This window comes from Ammospiza nelsoni, chromosome 13, assembly GCF_027579445.1.
Source record: "Ammospiza nelsoni isolate bAmmNel1 chromosome 13, bAmmNel1.pri, whole genome shotgun sequence".
Lineage (NCBI taxonomy): Eukaryota > Metazoa > Chordata > Aves > Passeriformes > Passerellidae > Ammospiza > Ammospiza nelsoni.
In genome coordinates, this window is record NC_080645.1 from 13,649,137 (window position 1) to 13,669,494 (window position 20,358).

At 42.3% G+C, this 20,358-nt stretch overlaps 2 protein-coding genes across 8 annotated transcripts; one reads left to right on the forward strand and one right to left on the reverse strand.

Moving 5' to 3' along the window:
• Window positions 1–39: 39 nt before the first annotated feature.
• Window positions 40–16,300, reverse strand: HSDL1 (hydroxysteroid dehydrogenase like 1). 5 transcript variants are annotated; one of them, XM_059481354.1, is made up of 5 exons: window positions 16,231–16,300; window positions 6,916–7,148; window positions 5,842–6,287; window positions 3,748–3,983; window positions 40–133 (listed from the first exon to the last, which is right to left on the reverse strand). In XM_059481354.1, the coding sequence occupies exons 1-5, from the start codon at window positions 16,266–16,268 to the stop codon at window positions 40–42; spliced, it is 1,047 nt and encodes a 348-aa protein (XP_059337337.1). In that variant the 5' UTR covers window positions 16,269–16,300. The 5 variants fall into 5 exon arrangements, with proteins under 5 accessions (XP_059337337.1, XP_059337333.1, XP_059337336.1 ...); XM_059481350.1 differs by lacking the exon at window positions 40–133 and adding an exon at window positions 2,596–2,879 and having other exon boundaries at window positions 3,756–3,983; window positions 16,231–16,295; XM_059481353.1 differs by lacking the exons at window positions 40–133; window positions 16,231–16,300 and adding exons at window positions 2,596–2,879; window positions 7,955–8,005 and having other exon boundaries at window positions 3,756–3,983.
• Window positions 8,121–20,095, forward strand: DNAAF1 (dynein axonemal assembly factor 1). 3 transcript variants are annotated; one of them, XM_059481347.1, is made up of 12 exons: window positions 8,121–8,334; window positions 9,419–9,554; window positions 10,388–10,479; window positions 11,342–11,563; window positions 12,223–12,389; window positions 12,643–12,764; window positions 13,230–13,414; window positions 13,889–14,146; window positions 14,752–14,864; window positions 17,494–17,562; window positions 18,639–18,990; window positions 19,276–20,095. In XM_059481347.1, exons 1-12 carry the CDS (start codon window positions 8,196–8,198, stop codon window positions 19,371–19,373), a joined length of 1,953 nt encoding a protein of 650 aa, XP_059337330.1. In that variant the 5' UTR covers window positions 8,121–8,195; the 3' UTR covers window positions 19,374–20,095. The 3 variants fall into 3 exon arrangements, with proteins under 3 accessions (XP_059337330.1, XP_059337331.1, XP_059337332.1); XM_059481348.1 differs by having other exon boundaries at window positions 18,642–18,990; XM_059481349.1 differs by lacking the exon at window positions 13,889–14,146.
• The last annotated feature ends 263 nt before the right edge of the window (window positions 20,096–20,358 follow it).

Here is a 20,358-nt window from a genome sequence, read left to right on the forward strand (position 1 = left end):
TTTCTCCGCTTCTTCTCCATGTTGCATTCAATGATTCAGTCACTCAGGATGTGGCAGCTGAGTCCTGTACTCCATTTCTGATGGCAAAGTTAACTCCCTGGAAGAACTAGCAAAGCTGATTGCAAGGCAACCTGTAAGGCAGGGCAATACAGAAAATAATTAGATGCATTAATATTGTGTGCTACTGTAGTCTGAAAACGAGGGGAGAAAAGGCACCCTTGGTAGTTTGTTTTAGAAATAACAGGGAAAAAAGTTCCTCATATTTCATTTACAATTTTTCACCAACACTGAAGTTTTTCCCTTGTTCAGAGCAGAGCACACGTGAAACACTTGGGTACTAACCTCACAAGAGAACAGGCAACAATGACCACCAAACTCAACCACTTCATGTAAATAGAGCAAAGAGCTAAAAATTACCTCCAAATTCCATGGCAGGGAAAAAGTGCAAAACAAAATACTAACGTGATAGAAGTGTCCATAGACATTTTAAAAAGCATGCTTCTTTTCCCAATCAGAAACATGGCAAATAGAAATAATGCACAGAACTTCATTTTACACAAGGCAAATCAGATTCAAACTCTATGCCAAAGCCAGGTAAGGACAAAAGATACCAGAAGAGGCAAAGCTGCAGTGACTGTGCTTGAAAATCTACATGAAAAAAGTCTTTCAAAAATTGTTTTGAGCCAGGTTGTGTGAGTTACTAAAAACACGGGCACCTGAGGAAATAAGAGCTGATAACAGCATGTGAAGTTGACGGATGGTGCTGAAAGTGTTTCCACATGGAGGCACAGCCTCTCCCTCTTACATTCCAAAGTGCATAATACACTCAAGAAAAACTGCAACGCTAGTATTCTTCTGAACTCCAAACACTCTACCAGCAACTGAGAGATACAAGGCCATTAAAAGACAAGAAAAGAAAAACATTTATGTCTGGTTTGTCGCAGCACCTGGGGAAGCAGAACAGAACGGTATATTGCAGCTGGGAGCAGGACTGGAGCCTCATTAGGGGATTGACAGGATTTGGGAAAATGATGGGCTGACCTCACAGCACAGCAGATGAATCGAGTCTGAATGCAATAGCTGTTACTTTATTTTCATTTAACTTTATTTAGCATTATCAAGTATTTCCTTGTAATAGGGACAGAAATTTCCTCTATTTTTATTTGACTGACAACACCATGACAGACTGGGAACTGCGCGTGAGCAGTTACAAAGTTTCCCCCTCAATCCCAACTCAACATAGTTACACTGCACTGACTTCTGGCCTTGGCTAAGCTCTGCCTGCCTTATCACTTCATCGGTTAATAACTCCGATAGCAATAAAATAAAACAACCACACAAATGAGCAAAATAAACACCCTTGTGGCTAATAGCAGGTTGTATGTAAGCCCGATAACGAAGTACGATGGCTGCTAAGAGCAAAGGAGCAGCACGCCCAGAGGTTTGCTCTGTTTAACACCCACCCCGTGAGGGTAGGACGGGACTCGCAGTTGCCAACCTGCCCCGGACAGCTCCGCTCGGAGTCACCCCAGCTCCTGCCGAGGCGAGGCCGGCCATCCATCCATCCATCCATCCATCCATCCATCCATCCATCCATCCATCCATCCATCCATCCATCCATCCATCCATCCATCCATCCTCCACCCCGCGGGCTGGGCACGCCGCAAGGATCGCCGGCTGAAGCGCAGCAGCACCGTCCCGTCCGGGCAGCACTGCCAGTACCACAGCGAGCCCGGGCCCGGTACCGTCCGGCCGCACTAAAGCCGCAGTGAGCGCGGCCGGGCACCGTGCGGGGCAGCGCCGCCGCTCCCGGCCCGGCCAGGGCGGAGGTGAAGTGACAGCCGGCGGGGAGCGCCCCACGCCGCGGCGGAGGGCGAGGCCGCCCCGGACACGAGGAGCAGCGAGCGCCGCCCCGCCGGCGCCCCAGCGCCTGAGGGAGCCGCGGGCTCCCGGCCCGTCCCGCCCGCCCCGTGCTCACCGCGCCGCCGCCGCCGCCCGGCCCGCCGCCATCTTGAGCGCTGTTTACCGGCGCGCTCTCGCGAGAGCGGCGCGGGCCGCGCTGCGCAGGCGCGGGCGGGGCCGGCCCGGGAGCGCTCAGGGGGTGAGGCGGGGCAGGGGTCCCGTTATCCACAGGGAATGGCGCCGGCAGCCGCGGGACCGAGAGCAGGCTGCGCCTAAACCCTTACCCAAACTAAATGTATGGATTTAAAGCCCCTTCGCCAGCGAGCGGAAGGCGTTGTTGGCAACACAAGCTTTACCCCGCACAACCGAAGCAAACGGCTTTGAGGGGAGCTGAGGTTGGCGTCAGCCGTGGACAGAGCCCTGTGATGGGTCCCTGACCCTGATACCCCCCAGCTGTTCCCCGTCTTCTCCACAACTTCATAGCTGTCGCTGTGTATGGCTTGGTTTTTCTGGGGTCCCGTTTCTGATAGAGTTGGATGAGTCTCAAATTCTCTCAAGGTTACAAATGGACATCATGTAGCACTATGTGAGGGATTGTCACTTATGACAGAATAACATTGTATCTGCTCCTGCCCTATTATCGCAATGCGAAAGTGAGTAGAGATTAACATCAAGAACATCAGCGCTCTCTCATAAAGGAAAGCAGCAGAGGAGTTATTTTAATACAAGGATACAGAGAGGATCCAGACTTCTGTCGTCTAGGTTACGTAGCTTGCTTAACAAGGTATGGATAAGTTAGAGTAAGTCCTCCAAGGTCCATTAAACATTGTTGCAGCACTCTGATCAGAACTGTCTCGTGGGACATCGAGCCACTCCTATTTTGCTTTGGCTGCCAAACCTTGCTAGCGTACAATTCTGCTGAAGTACACAGCAAACCATGCCCACATCCACTCCGGCAGGCACTCGCCCAGCGTCCACTGTGGAGAGGCACAGGGAGAAAAGAGAACAGAAAAAAAGAAAATGAAAGAAAGAGACAGAATAAGATTCCATTAAAATAAACAATTTCTCAAATCACTACTAAAGCAAAGCAAAAAGTGATAGAATATCATCAACTAAGCCTTAAATTCAGCCCCTTGAAGAACACATACTCAGCTGTTTCGGATGTAGCACTCACAGCTGAGCAGTTCTGCAAATAAACACTGAATCCTGACCTGATTAAGTTCACAACAGCCATTCTGTCCACTTCCATTAATTGCCACGTTTTGCCAGAATGCATCCTGTCTCTTTTATTCCTTTTGGACTAATCCCCATTTCTTCATTTCCATCTAGTCAACCCAATGCCACAGGAAGCCACTAGGTAGGATACATGAGATGTGACCAACATGCAAAAAACTGCATGATAAAGTCTGCCCCAAAAATCAAAACCCTACAAATGGAGGAAAAGACAGTTTTTTTTCCTGCTATTATTCCATCCTCCCTACCCACTCTTCCCCAAAGCACAAATATGCTCAATATGTTAAGACTGAAAAAAGCTACTCCTGTTTACAAAGACAGTGAAACACTTGCCCAGTCAGCAACACCCCAAGAGAAATGAGATACTCTGCTTTTCAGTAAAAACTTGTCACTTTCCCATTTCTGCTGCACATTTCAAGGGAGAATTGGATTCATTCTCTGATCTTAAAGTAAGCATGCCCAAGCATAAGCAGAACTAGTGAGAAAATAGCAATGCCTTAAAGTCTACAATATATATTACACTTCTGCAGAATGAGCAGTTTTCATTCAAACTCCTAAGAAAGTAAACAGCTGACTTACTTCTACTGACAAACATGAAATAGTTTAATGAATTCCATTACCTGTATTCCATGCTTCCAGTAACCAGTAGTCCTTATGGATAACCCAAGAGTAGAAACAGCATGACTTGCATATTCTTCAGCAGTAGGAAAAAAAATAGATCTCTTTGATATAATGTTGCTGAATGATAACATTTTGGTAGCAATAATGAATGGTGTTAGACTCTGAACAAAAATTCCTTTAGAGGCACACTCATAATGTAGTGCTCTACTGAAATAGTCCAAGTAGGTCTAGAAAAACAAAAGCAGAAAGACACTTTCTTTTTCTTTTTTTTTAAACAATGAAATCTCATTACAAAGTTTTATTAAAATTACAGAAAAGTTTTAACATATTTTATGCACCAGCTCTAATAAATAGTAATAAATAGTATAAAAATATTATTTTCTGAAGTATTATCAATATTTCTCTGTGTTATTTGCTATAAACCTGCCACGGTACAGTAACTTGCAGGATAAAGTGACTGCTTATTAATCTGACAATTTCTGCTTAAGAATAATACAAAAACATTTATTTCATCTAAAACACCTTATCTGGTCTGGGGGCATTGCAAGGATACTCTACAGACAGCTCTACCTACTACTGTCAGAAGAAAAAAATGAAGTCCCATTCTTTAATACATTTACAGGTGAACTTTGCATTCATTCTCCAAAAGCCAGGTTAGCTGTTTCCTGGGACTCTCTTAGGCAAAAAGATTCATTAACGTGTATCTGCATTAGCCCCTTTAGCTCATTTTACTTTTACAGAACAAGAAAAGCACATGGCTGGTAACTGGGACTGCTGGAATCAGACTGAAAAATGAGCCTGGCTCAGTCTTATCAGGGCAGCAACACTGATGCCTTCCCTGCTGTGCCACACAGCCAGTTCTCCCTTAGAAAGAGCATTTTAGACTCAGCTTGTGAGCAGATATCTTGCTGCTTCCAATCAGCCTTGCAAAAGGTTTTCCCAACAGTTTGTTGGAAAGCATCTTGTACAAATTCTCTTACAGCTGCTTTAGGAAAATTAAGCAACCACTTCAAGCATTGTTCATTGTTAGTACACAAAGAGGCTTAGGATGTTACAGCAGCTTGTTCTCACTTCTGTGTTCAGAGGCCAGGCTTAAAGCTGGATTGCTGACCTAGCATTTGGATTAATTACCTCAGCTAAATAAAAAAATTTTGGAACATTTGTTTGATTGATTTGGAACATTTGTTGATTCTTCTTTCTCATTCAAGCATTTTAATTGTTTTAATTCAGAGTGCAGTTCTACAAACACTTGGCAAAATCAAAGGGGCAGATACTCTGCACAGAAACAATAACTGGAAGCCAGTTTCCACACTGAAGGAAGTCTGCAAGGAGTTTTACACCTTAGGGTTCTAAGAGCTGGCTTTGCTCCAAGCTAAAGGAAATAAAAGAGCTATGTCAGGAGCAAGGCTACAACAGAGGGCAGCCACAGACAGCTGGGAGCAATAACCACTTGTGTTTAGACACTGGATCTAGGTGAGATCCTTCACAATCCCAGCTGCTTTTGTGGATTCAGCAGCATGCCATGCAGGGTAAATCCACCATCACCATGAGCATTCATTCTTCCAGCATCAGCCAGCTGCCCAGTCCTATTCATTACTGCTTGGATCTCTTCAGGAAGGACAATTATGGGGGAGCTCTTTTCACTTGTCCCCAAATATGCCACAACACTCCTTGGTATTACATGATTTGGCCACGCTCTGTGTCACAGTGGTGGCTTGAGCATGAGTATAGCCCTTTCTGCTACTAAATATTGGTATGCAAGGCTTGAGCTATGTGCACAGTTCAGCTGGAGAGAGATTAAATTCTTGACCCTTTCAAGAGGGCCCACAGAATTGCCTCTCTGCTTTGTGCATCTGAGAAAGGCAACATTTTTCCTAGAATGACTGTTATGCCACACTTCACACAAAATCCAAGAGCACTGACTGGCTCCAAGCCCAGCATTGGTGAGGATGAAGAGTTTCCTGCATAACACATGTATCACTCACCTTCAAAATCCAAGCAAACCCCTAGAAACATTCAAGTATTTTGACATCCTTGCTGAATGTGTTTCCAGTGCATGCCTTTTAACACTACAGCCCAACTTACTTTAGAGGCTCCATAGACTGTGAGCATCGGTGTTGGCTGACAACAGGATGCTGAAGAAAGGTTCACAATTGCCCCTTTCCGCTTCTTTACCATGCCTGGCAGCACAATATGTGTCATCATGGTAGCAGAAGCAATATTTACATGGATCAAGTCCCATAGCAAATCCTCAGACAGATTAGTAAAATAGTCTGGGTAGTCATAAAGTATTCCCACATTATTCACCAAAATCCCAATTTCTCTGTCTTTCAGAGCCTCCTCAATGGCTGGGTAAAGCTCACGCCCCTTGCTGAAATCAGCTACTATGAAATCTGTTTCCACTTTATAGGTTTCAGATATGCTCCTGGAGACAGCCTGCAGCTTCTCTTTGCTTCTGCTGACTAAGATGATGTTGACACCACGCTTTGCCAGCTCTTCAGCATAAGCCTTCCCAATACCATCTGTGCTACCTGCAAGAGAAAACAGCAACAGAACACACAAGTGAAAAACTGAGCAACACCAGCCTTCTCTCTTGACAGTTCCTTCAATTATAGCTTTATTCCTTTTTCTGAGATCATGTGGCACTAAATATATTGAATTCAAAGACGCAACAGTAAAGACAACACTGTCAACCATCTTCTGCAATTCCCCTCATAAAAGTTTTATATTTTCCATGACAACAAGTGAGAGCTCAAAGGAGAACCTTAATGAAAGGCAGGGATGTCAGAGGTAGAGGACTCAAACCTTGCTGAAGAACTAGGGCACATATGAATATCCACAGCAAAAAGAGGATCTTGTCTACATTCCTGTCTACACTGGCAGCTGATCAAGAGGTACCTTGCAAATTTGGGCAACAATTGCTGTGATTCTTTCTCAGTAGTCCATCAACTCACTTAGCTTGCCCATCTCCTGAAGAATTAATTTATAAAGGCAATAAACAACAGCCACTGCTCAGGCAGATTAACCTGCAATCAGAGACAATACAGGCTCCAGCCTGTGATATAAAGCTCACCCAGCGTCACAAGCCACCAAGTTTCACAGTACTGGCACAGTATGCTACATTGTTTCATAAACACAAGGAAATTCACCATCTCTTACCCGTGACCACGGCCCACTTCCCGTACTTCTTGACCAGATCAACCTCCCTACTCAGCCTTGGAATCACGTGCAGCCTGAGTGCACTGTAAGTGTCCAAAGCCAGAGACACAACCTTTCTGACTGTGTACCAAGCTCCAACAATAGCCAGGGCTTCTACATAGACACTGCAGGAGCGACTGATTTCTCTATACAAGAGGGAGAATCGGTCCACTGCAGCCATGGTGATCACAAGCCTGAAAAAAAAAGAAGACACAGGCAATTAAAATTGGCTCCTGAGCCATGTAAACTTTTCAGACTGTATGGATAATTTTGAGATACAGCATTTTACAGTTTGAGCACTGTTTTGATGCAGAAAAACCACAAGTCAGTGTGCTAAAATTCGGGTGTCACCTACCACCAACCTCACTGGTTTCGGTACTGTTTATTCTTTTTCCTAGGGTTGAGCTATTAATCAGTTATACTGCAACAACAATGATCAACGATTCTGTAAATAAAACAATTAAAGCAGAAGCTGAACAAGTGAAAACCAATGTAGAAAGATGAAAAGTTACCTACAAGAGAGGCAAGGATAACCAGCACGGGAGAGCTGAGACACAAAGGAAACAACAGGCTCTTTCAAGGACAAACAGCTACATAGAGACAAAGCAGGCTAGGACAGCGCGTCAGTGCCCAGGGCGCTCGAAAGCACGGCATCTGCCGCTGTCCCTGAGCCACGGCACGGTGCAGCGCATCACGCACACCGCGCTGGCTGTGCCTCACGCTTTCACTACTTCATACGTATTTTAGCCAAGCACAAATCCGTCCTCTCCTCGGCAGCACTGGACGCGCCGCCCGGCAGCGCCACACCCCGCCCGCCCCTCGCCAAGGGCGGACAGCAGGCTCCGGGCGCGCCGTTTCCGCGCGGCCCCAGCGAGCTGGCCCGGCGCCCCGGCCCCTCGCCCAGCCCCGGCTCTGAATGACCCGGCCCGGAGCCCTCCCTGGCGCGGGCTGTCCCGGCCGGACCCACCCCCGGCGCGGCCCTGACCCGCCGGCGCCTCACCCGTGATGCCGGGCCGGTCCCGCCACGCTGCCCGCGCCCGCCGCCGCCAGCGCCGCGCGGGGCCGCCGGGAGCGGCCGCGGGGCCTTGTGGGGCTGCGCGCGGCGTCGCCATGGCCACGGCTGAGGCGGCAGCCGCGGCCCGAGCTCCGCTCCGTCCCTCGCGTACCGCTGACTAAAGCCTGCGGACATTTTGTCTGAAAGAGGCAGAGCGTAAATCGCCCACCGGCTCGGGGGTGTTAGAATGCAGCCGGCGCCCGCTGGAGACCCGGACAGCGGCCGCACAGAGGAGGTCCCGGCGCCTGAGGCGTCGGAGGCGCCGTTGGGCGAGCCCGGGAGCGGAGGTGCCCACACGGAGCGTGAGGGCAGCGCTGTGAGCACAGGTGAGCCCCTCCGGCTCTCCCCAGCACACAGAGCCTGCACATCACGGCTGCTCGCACTGATCTGGATGCAAATGCGAGTGTGTGCTTCCTGCCAGCAAAGTCGCTGAAAATCCTGACATAACTGAGGCACACTCACTCAGTTGCTGTCTTCCTATGGTCTTTTTTCATTTCCCGACATTTCTTTCCTGTTGCCGGAGGAGTGTTTCTCCCAGTGTTGCAATCACACAGCCAGCCTGAGCTCTAAGTCACAAGGCACAGGATGGGTCAGGGAACGCAGCGGGTCCCTGGTCCGAGCTCCCATCCCAGAGCTCAGGGCACAGGGCTGTGTCCGATGGCTCCGGAACATCTGCAGGGAGGGACACTCCATGCTCTGTCCGGGCAAACAGCTCCAGTGCATGCTCACCTGCACTGTAAGGTTCTTCCCTATGTTCAGGTGGAACTCCCTGTACTTCAGCTTCAGCCCATTGCCTCTTGTGTTACTAAACATGTCCAATTATTATGTTTTAATTACAGTCATATTTAAGTAAACTGCTACAATCATCTTGTTTGTACTTTCTCTATGAGCAAGTAGAAGGTTCAGGGCAAGTATCTGAAGAGACAAATACTGAAATTGGAATTAATCAAAGGCAGTGTAAAGACACCTTCCAAGGAGTGCAAAAGGGTAAATTTGTAGAATAGCTAGAGCAACAGTGCTTGGGATGACTGATACCATTGCTGAAGTCTCTTTACAGTAAACTCAAATTGGTGTTGATTAAATGTAATATATATTAAATATCTAACACCATCAGAACATTGGTGTCAGTACTTTATTGTGACTGTGCATTATAAGAATATTAACAATAATGGGTACTATCCAACTTTCTGCTTTAAAAAAATGCAGATTTCAATTGCTACTATTTATTTTATGATGCTGTGTAAGAAAGTTAAGTTTCATTAAAAATATCAGCAGAAATCTTGGTTAAAACACTCTTTTCTTGAAATTCATATTCAAGTGCTCTTCAGTATTTCTTTGAAGCAATTGGCGCCATGACACATTTTCCCCACCCTTGCTGTTAAATTGCAATTCATTTTCTTATTTAAAAAGCTGATAAAACTCAAGAGAAAGAAGTCAACGGTACGTCCAGAGCAGATCAAGAGAATGAACAAAAATCAGATACTGATCAAAAGTCTGGAACCAGCTCATCCAGCCAAAGGACAGTAGAAAAGAGAGGCTCTGTAAGGTAAATACATTGTTTGTGGATGTGTTGGCATCACCAGGAGTTTTGCTGTTCTGTGTGTTGATCTCAGTTTTGGAGAACAGTTTTGAAGATGAACTTGAGAATAATGGATAAATCAGGTATTAGTGGTATTTCCAGCATCTGGACAGATGTTTGGGGGTTATGGCCACTGTAGCAAACTACATTCTAACCACATGATGAAGTCATTTAATGGATCTGGAGAAAATTGTGCAAACTCCTATGGAAGTCATGTGCCAGTAGATTTAACCATTTCTCTGCTTCAGTTCAGACAAAGCATTCTGTTAATTCCTAGTGGCATTCCCAGCCATCTAACAGCTCTATATCAAAACTTTCCTGACTGCTATTTTGGAGTCAGCTGTTCAATAAAATGTTGGGTTGATTACCATTGATTTTTCTAGTCTGAGAAAAATATTGCATTTTGGCTCTGCCATCAAAGGTCCTGTACCAAAGCAGCAAGGAACAGGGGAAAGAATTGGAGAGGAAGCTAACATTGGAACCAAAAGCTAACACAAAATCATGCTGCCTTTTTCCAAGAAGATGAACTCTCTAATTCCCTGCCTATTTTCCTATAAACCCTCTTTTTTTTAGCAGAAGGGCCTGGTAACTCACTTCAAAGGTAGAAATGAAAAGCCACACAAAAAACCCAGCTGGTTTTTGTGGGTTTTTTAAAATATAATTTTGAAAGCTGTAGCTATTTGTCTATCATGAAAGAATTGTTAATTGTGTTGTAATGGAATCTGTAAGGAAACCAAAGATCTCAGAATGTGCACTGAAATACATTTTTTATTTTGCTTCTGCTTCCTGTACTATTTTAGGATGACAAAAAAGATTCTGCTAGACATCTGTAAACAGCAGAAATTATACTGGACCCCATACTTAAATGATACACTGTACTTGCATTATAAAGGTAAGATGTGGACATGACTGCCTAACTTGATCATTCCAAGTAGCATTTTAGCAGGGAATCTACTTCATGGCTCACTGAAGTAAGGTATTGAGTCATTCTTCTAAATTAGAACACAGTTTTATGTAATACTGGATTTAGGAAACAAAATGAGTCAATATGAAGGTAGAAAAGTAAACTGTACATCTAACTTGCTTTGTGGAGCCATCCACAGGATCAGTAGGAATCAAGGGACATATTTTTGGGTTTTTTTACTGAAACAGGAGCCTCTGAAACATGTAAATTAAAATACTGGTCTTGATTTGCACTCAGAGGAAAATATACATATTTTTCCTTAAATGGTTTGTATAAAAAGCTTTTTCCACTTTTGGAACTTTTTTACTGCCAAATAAAAACGGTCAAGAGGAAAATAAACAATAAATACTTGCTGCATGTTTGAAACACCGCTGAAAGAAAAAAAAAATTGTTAGAATGAACATTATTCATCCTCTGGTGATCTCTGAGCAGGTTTTTGCATGATGCAGTTACCTAGCCCTAGCTGGCCTAAGAATTCTTCCACATAAATAGGATATGCTACCTTCTACATTCAGCCTTGGTTTTCCTATGTGTTATTTAGCATCTAAAGGGCTGCTGAGATACAGACCAGAATAGGTACCAACCTGGTTTTGTCCTTTATGGGCCATAAACAGTACCAGGGGTTCAGTGGAAATACTGCAGTGACTTCAGTACCAATGTTCTCTCAGGCTGTTTCAGCAGCTCTGTTTTTTTCCTATAATTTTCTATTTTTTTTCTATAATTTTCTCATCCAAAGACTCATTTTCAGCCAATGCCATTTCATTTTAAAACATCTTTTTTTGTTCTGCAGGATTTGACCGACTGGAGAATCTTGAAGAATATACAGGACTGAAATGTTTGTGGCTGCAATGCAATGGCTTAAGAAAAATTGAGAATTTGGAGGCTCAGACAGAGCTGCGTTCCCTCTACCTGCAACTCAATTTAATTGAGAAAATTGAAAACCTTGAACCCTTACAAAAGCTGGATTCCCTCAATATCAGTAACAATTACATCAGGACCATTGAAAATCTCTGTAAGAACTGTTGCTGCAAGGTTTTAGCCTCTGGCAAGCCCATATTTCCTAAGCTCTGACTAAGCTTTTGTTAGTGGCACGAGTTTCAAAGGATTTTTAATTTGTGTTAGAATTTTGCACAACACCCATAGCAAAGCCCACAGGGCTTCTGTGGAGGAATAAAACCTATGTTGAGAAACAGAAAATACTACTACGGGAAAATTACTTTCACATGGATACCTAGGATAATTAAGTAGTTTTTCCTCACTTCTTAATACCATCTCAGTACTTATCTGTGTTGCAGACACAATTACTAAATCTTTTATATCTGCTAAAAGATTGATTCTGTCATCAGCTATTGTATTTCTGTACAATACTACTTGCTTACATTTGAGAATTTTGAAACACAAGCTCTTGCTTTTGTGTAACTGTTTAGTTTGAAATGTGAATTTTAAAAAACTACCACCCTAAAACCAAGCACCTGTTTTTTCCTGGGGTGAAGAAAGCAGCTTTGGAGGCCTTGTCAAAAAGTATATATAGCAAAATAACAAATTTGGAAAAAAGCTCCAAATTCAATATAAACTATTAGTTTGACAATGCAGTTTTCTACTTGCTCATAAAGCCCTTTGTGAAGTGACAACTCTTACCTTTCCTTGCATTGTACTGTTCTTGTCTGGCAGCTTGTCTGAAAGTCCTGCAGACTCTGCAGATCGCTCACAACAAGTTACAGACAGTGGAAGACATCCAGCACTTGCAGGAATGCCCAAGTATTTCTGTTCTTGATCTTTCCCACAACAAACTAAGTGATCCAAGTATTGTAGCTATTCTGGAGACCATGCCCAATCTGGTAAGCCAAATATAGCTGAGGGTTTCTGTTTGTGTGTGGGTGAACCCAACAAGTGGCTTTGTTGGGTAGTTCAGTGCACAGTAGGTATCAATCTAAAATAAACATTATTAAACATTGGTTTGTTTCTGGTAGATCACCTGTAACACCTTGGGTGTTTTATTCATTTCTTGCTTTTGAAATGACAGAAGAAGTGCATATCCAGGCTGGGATTTTTGCTACTCAAGCTTAAAAATGGTTTCCCTTGTTTCTCTAGCATGTGCTGAATTTGATGGGAAATGAGGTGATAAGGAAAATTGCTAACTATAGAAAAACACTCACTGTTCGACTAAAACAGCTGACATATCTGGATGACAGACCAGTTTTCCCAAAGGACAGGTAAGAAACACAGCCATCTTTCCACAGCTATAAGAATCAGGTGCTAACAATCACTCCTCCATTTTTGGTCAATACTGTCATGGAAGGAAGATTGACCAGTATAATTTATTAAAAGTGGATGACTTTGAGGAGAAGAGTATTGCACTACAGACTTCTACATCTAACATACCTAGAAAAAAGCAGTGTATTTTTTCTCCTGATTTCAACAGAACCTGAGCAGGTGTCTGGAACAGCTGAGCCAATATCAGACCAATCTCTGGTGATGTAATCAGCAATCAGCATTTGGATATCTCTGTTTCTTTTGTGAGATAAATGTATATCCCTGTTGCATAAGAGATTGTCACTGCTATCTGCTTTTCTCTCTTGCAGCTATTTTGTGCTGTTGCAAACTCTTTTAAACTTCTCTCTCATTGCAAAGGTGGGCTTTTATAGCTGTATTACAGTGAGCTTTTGTGTTTTCATTAGAGCCTGTGCAGAAGCCTGGGCTGTTGGAGGGCTTGAAGCTGAGAAAGCAGAAATGGAAAAATGGGAAACCAGAGAGAGAAAAAAAATCCAAGATAGCATTGATGCTTTAGCAGCAATTAGGGAAAGAGCACAGGAAAAGAGGAAACAAAAGAGCATGGAAGGAGTTGCAACAGATACCCAAGAAGGTTTGTGCTTACTGTTTTGGAAGATGTCTGTGACCACTTCAGTTTGAATGTGCAGAGGAGTCTTTATCTGATACATCTTTGGACTGACTACCAACTAAAATTTTTTTTTCAAGTAAGTGGATTGCACAAAGGATAGGTTAACCAGCATTTGTTGCTGATCCATCAAAATCCTCAAGGATGTATTTAAATATGTAGTCACTTGTGAGCCTTTTCAAAGTATTAGAAATACCAGACATTTATTATTTAAGCATTTTCTCTAGGTGATTTTTTTTTTGTGGGGAACTTCTGTTTGCTGGGGAGTTGAGATGGGAAAACAGCATTGCTGCAGTCTTGGGAGGAGTACTCATCCATGGATAGCTGCTCAAAGTAGGAGCTGTTGATGCACATTCTAGCCCATTGCAGTAGTGTTTGGAAATTTAATATGAGCAGTGGTAGATTAGCTCAGCAATTTTTATGAAATTATTTCTTCTGTAGGAGCATCTGCAAATTCAAAAGATAGTGATGGAAATTCTAATACATCAGAAACTTCAAATAGATCAGAAGAAGAAGCTCAAGAAAAAACTGAGAAATTTAAAAATGAGGGGTTTGATTCTTGTGATGAAGTGATAACAATTCTACCAAATAGAGAAGATAGCAGAGGTTTCACATCTGGAAACATGCCTGATGAAGGTCAAGAGGATGCACAGGAACCAGACTCTTGCAATTGTGCAGATGTCAGCCAGGAGGCAGATGGTAATGTACACAGGGAAGAGCCAAAGCAAAGATGCAGATCTCATGCAGAGATGATGAGCCAACCTCCCTTAGTGGAGCACTGCCTCTGCTGTGGCTCCAGCCAACTCTCATACATAAAAACATTCCATTAGATTTCCACACTGACAAGGTGAAATCAAGCAATACTGGGTAAAATATTCTTTAAGTACAATAAATAGTAAATTTCTGAAGGCTTAACCTGCAACTTCTGCAATTTAAAGGTGGAACTCCACTTCTCAAACATGCCAGGTTTAGTGAAAGGCCAGGAGAGTTTACAGACTTCCCTTGCTCCCACACAAACTGGGCAGTCTCTGCCAACAGAAGCTGGTCATCACTCTAGAGGAGGTTTTGTACCTTCACACATGGAGAAATGCTTTTATAGATTTGTGGAACACATTATTGCAAAATGCAAATATTAATTTATACAAAGAAGAGAGACCCAGACTATAAAAGAAAAACCAAGCTTTGGGTTGAGCTGTGAATTCTGCAGTGGTAGCCAGTCCCCAGCAGTCTGGTTCTGCAGTGCTTGCAATGTAGACATTTTTTATTCAGTTAGTTCTCTGCAACTGATATTGATTATTCTGCAGATCTACCAGGACAGGAGGCAGCTACTGACCAGGCTGAGCTTCCTGAGAGGGAGAAGGAATATGCTGAAATTGAACAGTTCAAACTGGAGACACTGGCAGCACTTTCTCTTGATGTATGTATTGGATTCAGACTTGGAGAAGTTCACGTGTGTATATTGTCTTTTACAAGTTAATTCTTGTAACATTCTGGCTAATAAAACTGTATGGGTAGGTTTTTAAGAAAGGTCTACTGTTAGGAAAAATAAAAAGAAAGAAAGAATAACCCAAAAAGTAAAGCTGCTGGGGTATTCTCTCCAGTGGAGCATTTATGAAGAATGCTTCCAAAGTTTATTTTGTCCTTAAATTGTTTATCCTATAAATCCTTTTGTCCTGTAAAAACCTAAAGTTTACCTTCTATCTTTGTGATCTCTCTGGAGAAGCTAATGAGGGCTCTCATTTAAAAACAGAAATTACAGTGAAAAGAATCTACTAGACACATTTGTCCTCTTAATCAAAACTCAAATGAAATATGCAGTTGAAAATGTGAACTATTTCAGAAGAACCATAGGGAAGAAATAGCAGCCCCATCATTGTAAATGTTACCCAGCAGTATTAGATACTATAAATTAATTCTCAAAATAGAACTCTGATGTCTGTTTCCAGGAAGAGCAGAATGTACATTATTCAGATATATAATAAGTGATTCACATTTGTAGTATGGTCTTCTATTATCTAAAATGTCTATCTGATGAAACATTTAAATATGTTGACCACATTTAACCATGAGGAGGACATAGATACCACTGAAAAATACAACCTCACTTCAAAGGAGAATTGTTCAACATGTCCTAATTAGGACACTGCTGATAAACTGACAGTGTCAGACTGTGATATAATCAGCAATAAAAGCTTCTAAGCTTCTGCCTTCCCAGAGCCTTAATACACTCTGTGATACCCTGTATATTGTTAACTGCTGGCAGAAAAGCCTCATATCTCTGCCCTACTCTTAATTTCCCAGGCAAAAATTCCATGTTATTGTAGGGCTTTGCCCACTGCTTCACTAGAGGGTGTGCTGCTGCCTCCTTCTGTTTAGTTGGTTTTAATCACAGGTTTAAAACAGACAGTGGAGAGAAGGGGGAGCAATTAAAGTATGCACAATATTATTATTAAAAGATCTTACAGTGTCTGAAGTAAATATGTAGTGACACTGTAGGTGCCCACAATGTGAAGATCTCCTTGATTCAGTGTTGGTTTTTCCCTTGATGCTCTATGGCACCATAGGAAGATCCTGTGCACAAACTTCAAGGCACTATAAAAGTAACTCTTAAGCACACATCTGTGGGGTTTTAGAGATGTAAAAAGCAAAATCTACTGTTTTAATTCTACAGAAGGAAAACCAAACCCAAATCACACACCAATACACATTTCAGTGTTCTGTGCTACTTGTTCTCCAACATTTAGTGACAGAAAGAGCCTCTCCCAAGAGCCTGCAGTACTTACCCTAGTGCAGATATTCCAAAGAACCTCAGTGCTGACATTGCAGGGAATGGCTGGGGAGATGCCAAGGTGAGAGGCTCTGGAGCAGCAGCACTGTCCTTGTTCGTATCCTGAGTCTCCAGATGGTCTCAGGGGGAATGTAAGGGAGCAGAGTGGAGGAGAATTTCAGTGGGTGGTTGTGACATCCCTGTGTCAAGCAGAAACAAGCTCCTGTTGCTGCACATGCCTTGGCAGTGTGGGAATCACATTCCCACGTACCTGGACTGGGTTATCTAGTACTTGGTCTGCAAATGCACCTGATGACTGAAACAAGACCTATTTCATCTCCCTGTTGACATCAAGCTCCACATTAGTCTCAGATCTTAATTTGTACATTTTAAATGCACTTTTTATAAAACTCTGTGACTTCAGGACATGCTGCACTAGCTGCAGCCATATCAGGAAGGAGAAATTTCCTTTCTTGATTTTAATTTATAATAATCTTCACCACACAAGACAGTACAGATGTTTCTGATGCTACCATGCTAAGTAGCCTGCTACAAAGTCATGAAGTGCTAAAAATATCTAAAAGCAAAAGGAAATGCTTATCCCAGTATTGACCTACAGTTAAAAAAATTGCAAAAAGGTATTAGTTTCTACCTGTGATTTTGCATTCCCACCTTCTGTGTTTCATGTCAACAAATGATAGTTGTCTGAGATAATATTTTCTTGTGGAAAGCTGAAATCAGACCTGAGGAAAAACAGTTCTCAGCAAGTTTGCAGTTATGTGTCCTAATTATGAGGCATTCACAGTAAAACATTGGTTTATTAGGTGTATTTAGGTTAACAGAGTTTGCTTGATATGCAGTTTCAGGATATGGATTTGGCACTTACCCATAGAGATGGGTTGCAATTGGGATTAAGTCTATTGAATAGACAGGAAACAGCTAAGAGAATAAACCATGTTTGCTTTTAAAATCCTGGTAATGCCTCACTCTTTATCCTGTTTTCTTTCATCATCACACAGCACAGTAGAAAACAGCATTGTCTGACATTTGAGCTATTGCTTTCCCATTTGCTATTTCTGGAGAGAGATGGATTTTCCCTTTCCCACAGGTGCTTAACAGCAAACTGTGCCTGTGAGGGGATGGAAGGGGGTCCTGCTGGCTGGGGCCTCACACCCTGCTGAGCACTGCTTTGGAGGAGTTGTCCAATGAGCCAGAGATGCCATTTGCCATGGCTCACAGTAGCTCCTCTCACTGACTATTGATCTGTGATTGTTTTCAGGATCTGCCTGATTTAGAAGATGTAGTTGTAAGTGAGTTTCTCCCAGAAGATGAAATCTTTGTTCAAAAGGTAACATTTTCATTAAATCCAGCAATGAAACTTCTCTAAACACATTTACAAAGGTTTTGCAAAATGAGGATAATCCAAGCTGTGAAATGCTGGTTTGGGAGGTGCAATCACTTACAAATTTACAAACAAAAAGGGATGGTTTCATCAGTTCATATCTACATGTAAACCTTCCTTTGTTTAAATCTGACTTTTTTCTATTCTTGTCTAGCAAAAATAGAATAAAAACTTATGATCAGTAATGCAACAGTTACATAAGTTTAATTTCTTAATAGGATGTAGTGTTATACTAGAGATTATACTGTACTAGTAATAATATGGTGCAAATTGCCTGCTGCTGAATAAAATCTGACTTTTCAACTGAAATCACAGAGAAATTGAAACTCCTCCTCTCTACTGCAGGCCAGTCCTTGTCCACCTTAGAGTTTTGCTCTGCTCAAACTAATCTTTTAGGCACAAGCCTAAAAAGAGAAAAAAGAAGACAAAAAGTTTAAAAGCACAGTTTTGATTTTCATGCTGAGCACAGAATCATACTGGCCTTGCTGGAGACAGAGGCTGGTACAGGACATGCTCTTACAAGTCTTTCCAAGATAATGCCAACTTTCCTACAGCCATCATAAGGCATGGAATTGATTTGCTCTTTTGATCACAGACTCATAACAGGGTTGCAAAATGTTTTGGCTAACAAAGCCTCCAATTAAAAGGCAAGGTAAGAGGATTAGGGAAGGAGGATGTGTTGGCAGCTGTCCTGCTCCAAAGGCTGCTCAGCTCTCCAATGAAGCAGATGAAGATTTTGGTCAGGTTCCTCTGGAGTAAAATACTAGAACAGAGCCCACACACTGCTCTTTTTGTGAACTGTTAATTAGTTTATGGTCAGTTCATTGGTGGTGCCTGAGAAATTGCTAATCTAAGATTCATTCACAAAGCAGCAGAGTTTATATATTCAGCATATATTCCATATATTTTAAGAGAACAGCACATTAAAGCTAATAACTGTTACATGGATCCAAGAGATATTTACCCTTCCTTTGGCTTTCATATCTAAGAATAATTTTTCAATTACATTTCTACCTTTACAGCAGGACTATCACCCAAAGATTGAAATAATTTCTGAAGTGACAAATGACAGCAATTCTGCATTAGAGGAAAACAATAAAAGCATGATGGAGAATTCAGTAGAAGAAGTTCCAACAGCAATTTTTTCAAATGTATGTCAGAACCATAAAGAGCATGAAAAAGAGCACTTAAGACCCCTTCTCCAAAGCTTATTTACAGAGCCTGATAATTCAGAAGGATACCTGGAGACCAAAGATCAAGAGGTAGCCCCTTTGAAACCCTTGATAGAAGAGGTAATCACTGAGCCTGAGGATCATCTGCTGCTGTCACCAGACTGTCACCAACCAGATGGCCCCAGCTCATGGGAAAAGGATGGTAAGATTACAGGGACAGAATTAATCACAGAGAAAACAGGGTTTGGCACAGACACACTAAGGGTCTGTTCAGCTCCTGTTGAAGGCTGCTAGTTACAGTCACCTCTTCCTTTTATTTATGTGGGAATCCTAATAAATTAGGAATCAAAATGTTTTCTTTTTTTACAGAGAATTTCTTATTGATTTTCATTTAAATGGTTTTAAAAATTGGGCTCTATATTTCTTTTTTCAGTATTAAAGACCACAAGTGAGTTTCATTTGCCCTTTGCTTTTGTGCTTTTAACAGGGAATGGCAGTGATAGAGAAGCACAGGGCCTGGCTGAGGGGGAAGGATGTTCTCATAAAGCACAAGCTGACAAGGATGATGAGAGTGGATTGGATTAATCACTTAGAAAAACCAGACCAAATCTGGATGGAGCACAGTGTGGAAATATTCCCAAAGTATGGAGGCTGGCAATGGGACCATTTGTTAAAACTGATGTAACACTGTGATATCAAAACTCACTGCCCTTGGCTCCAGCTCCTCAGGGCAGCTGCCTGGTCACTGCTTTGAAAATTACTGTTTTGAGGTTCTATTCCAGTCTTGTGTTATTTGTGCCTTTGCATACTTCTAGAAATGCCTTAGTTCCATGTTTATATGTCAGAGTTTCATTACAGATGTAGTTTCAAGCATAATTCAGTGTTTCATTTGACTAAATAAAAATTCTATTTGTAATCACATGTATTTTCACTTGGTGTTTTATATTTTAAATCCATACCAGCGTGCATCATAGCAGATGGACTCCAATGGTAAATGAGATTGCTTCTTGATGGGATATTTTACTGATCTAATGTTCCTTGACATTATGATTGTTTATGCCTAAAAAGATGCAGAAATAGCATCCATGCACAGAAAATCTGGTTTTACCTTTTAGGGCATCTGTAATGAAACATACACTTATATCTGCTGCTTTTATTGTTTTTCATTGAGATGTGTCTCAGAATCTGTGTTTTGAGTATAGCCAAGTTTAGGTGAATGTATTTTTTCATATTTCTATAAATCTGTGATAATTTGTAATAAATAAAATTTAACAGTTCTTTTAGGTATGCACATTTAAAGACATAAAGTATCACTGTGGGCTTGTTGAGAAGATGTATTTCCTATCACCTGGGCTTAGGTGCCATCCGGTGGCAGGAGAACCAGACCTCACAGTAACACAAAATTGTGAAAGCCCTCAGAGAGGACAACACAATTGTTTTAAATTTCATCCATTTCCCCTCTACACGAGTTCAAACATGCTGGCAACAGCCTTGGCCTCCAGGACAGGGTGGGGGTAAGCCAAGGGCCTGTGGAGCCCAGGGGTATCTGAAAGCATTGGTGCAGGAATCT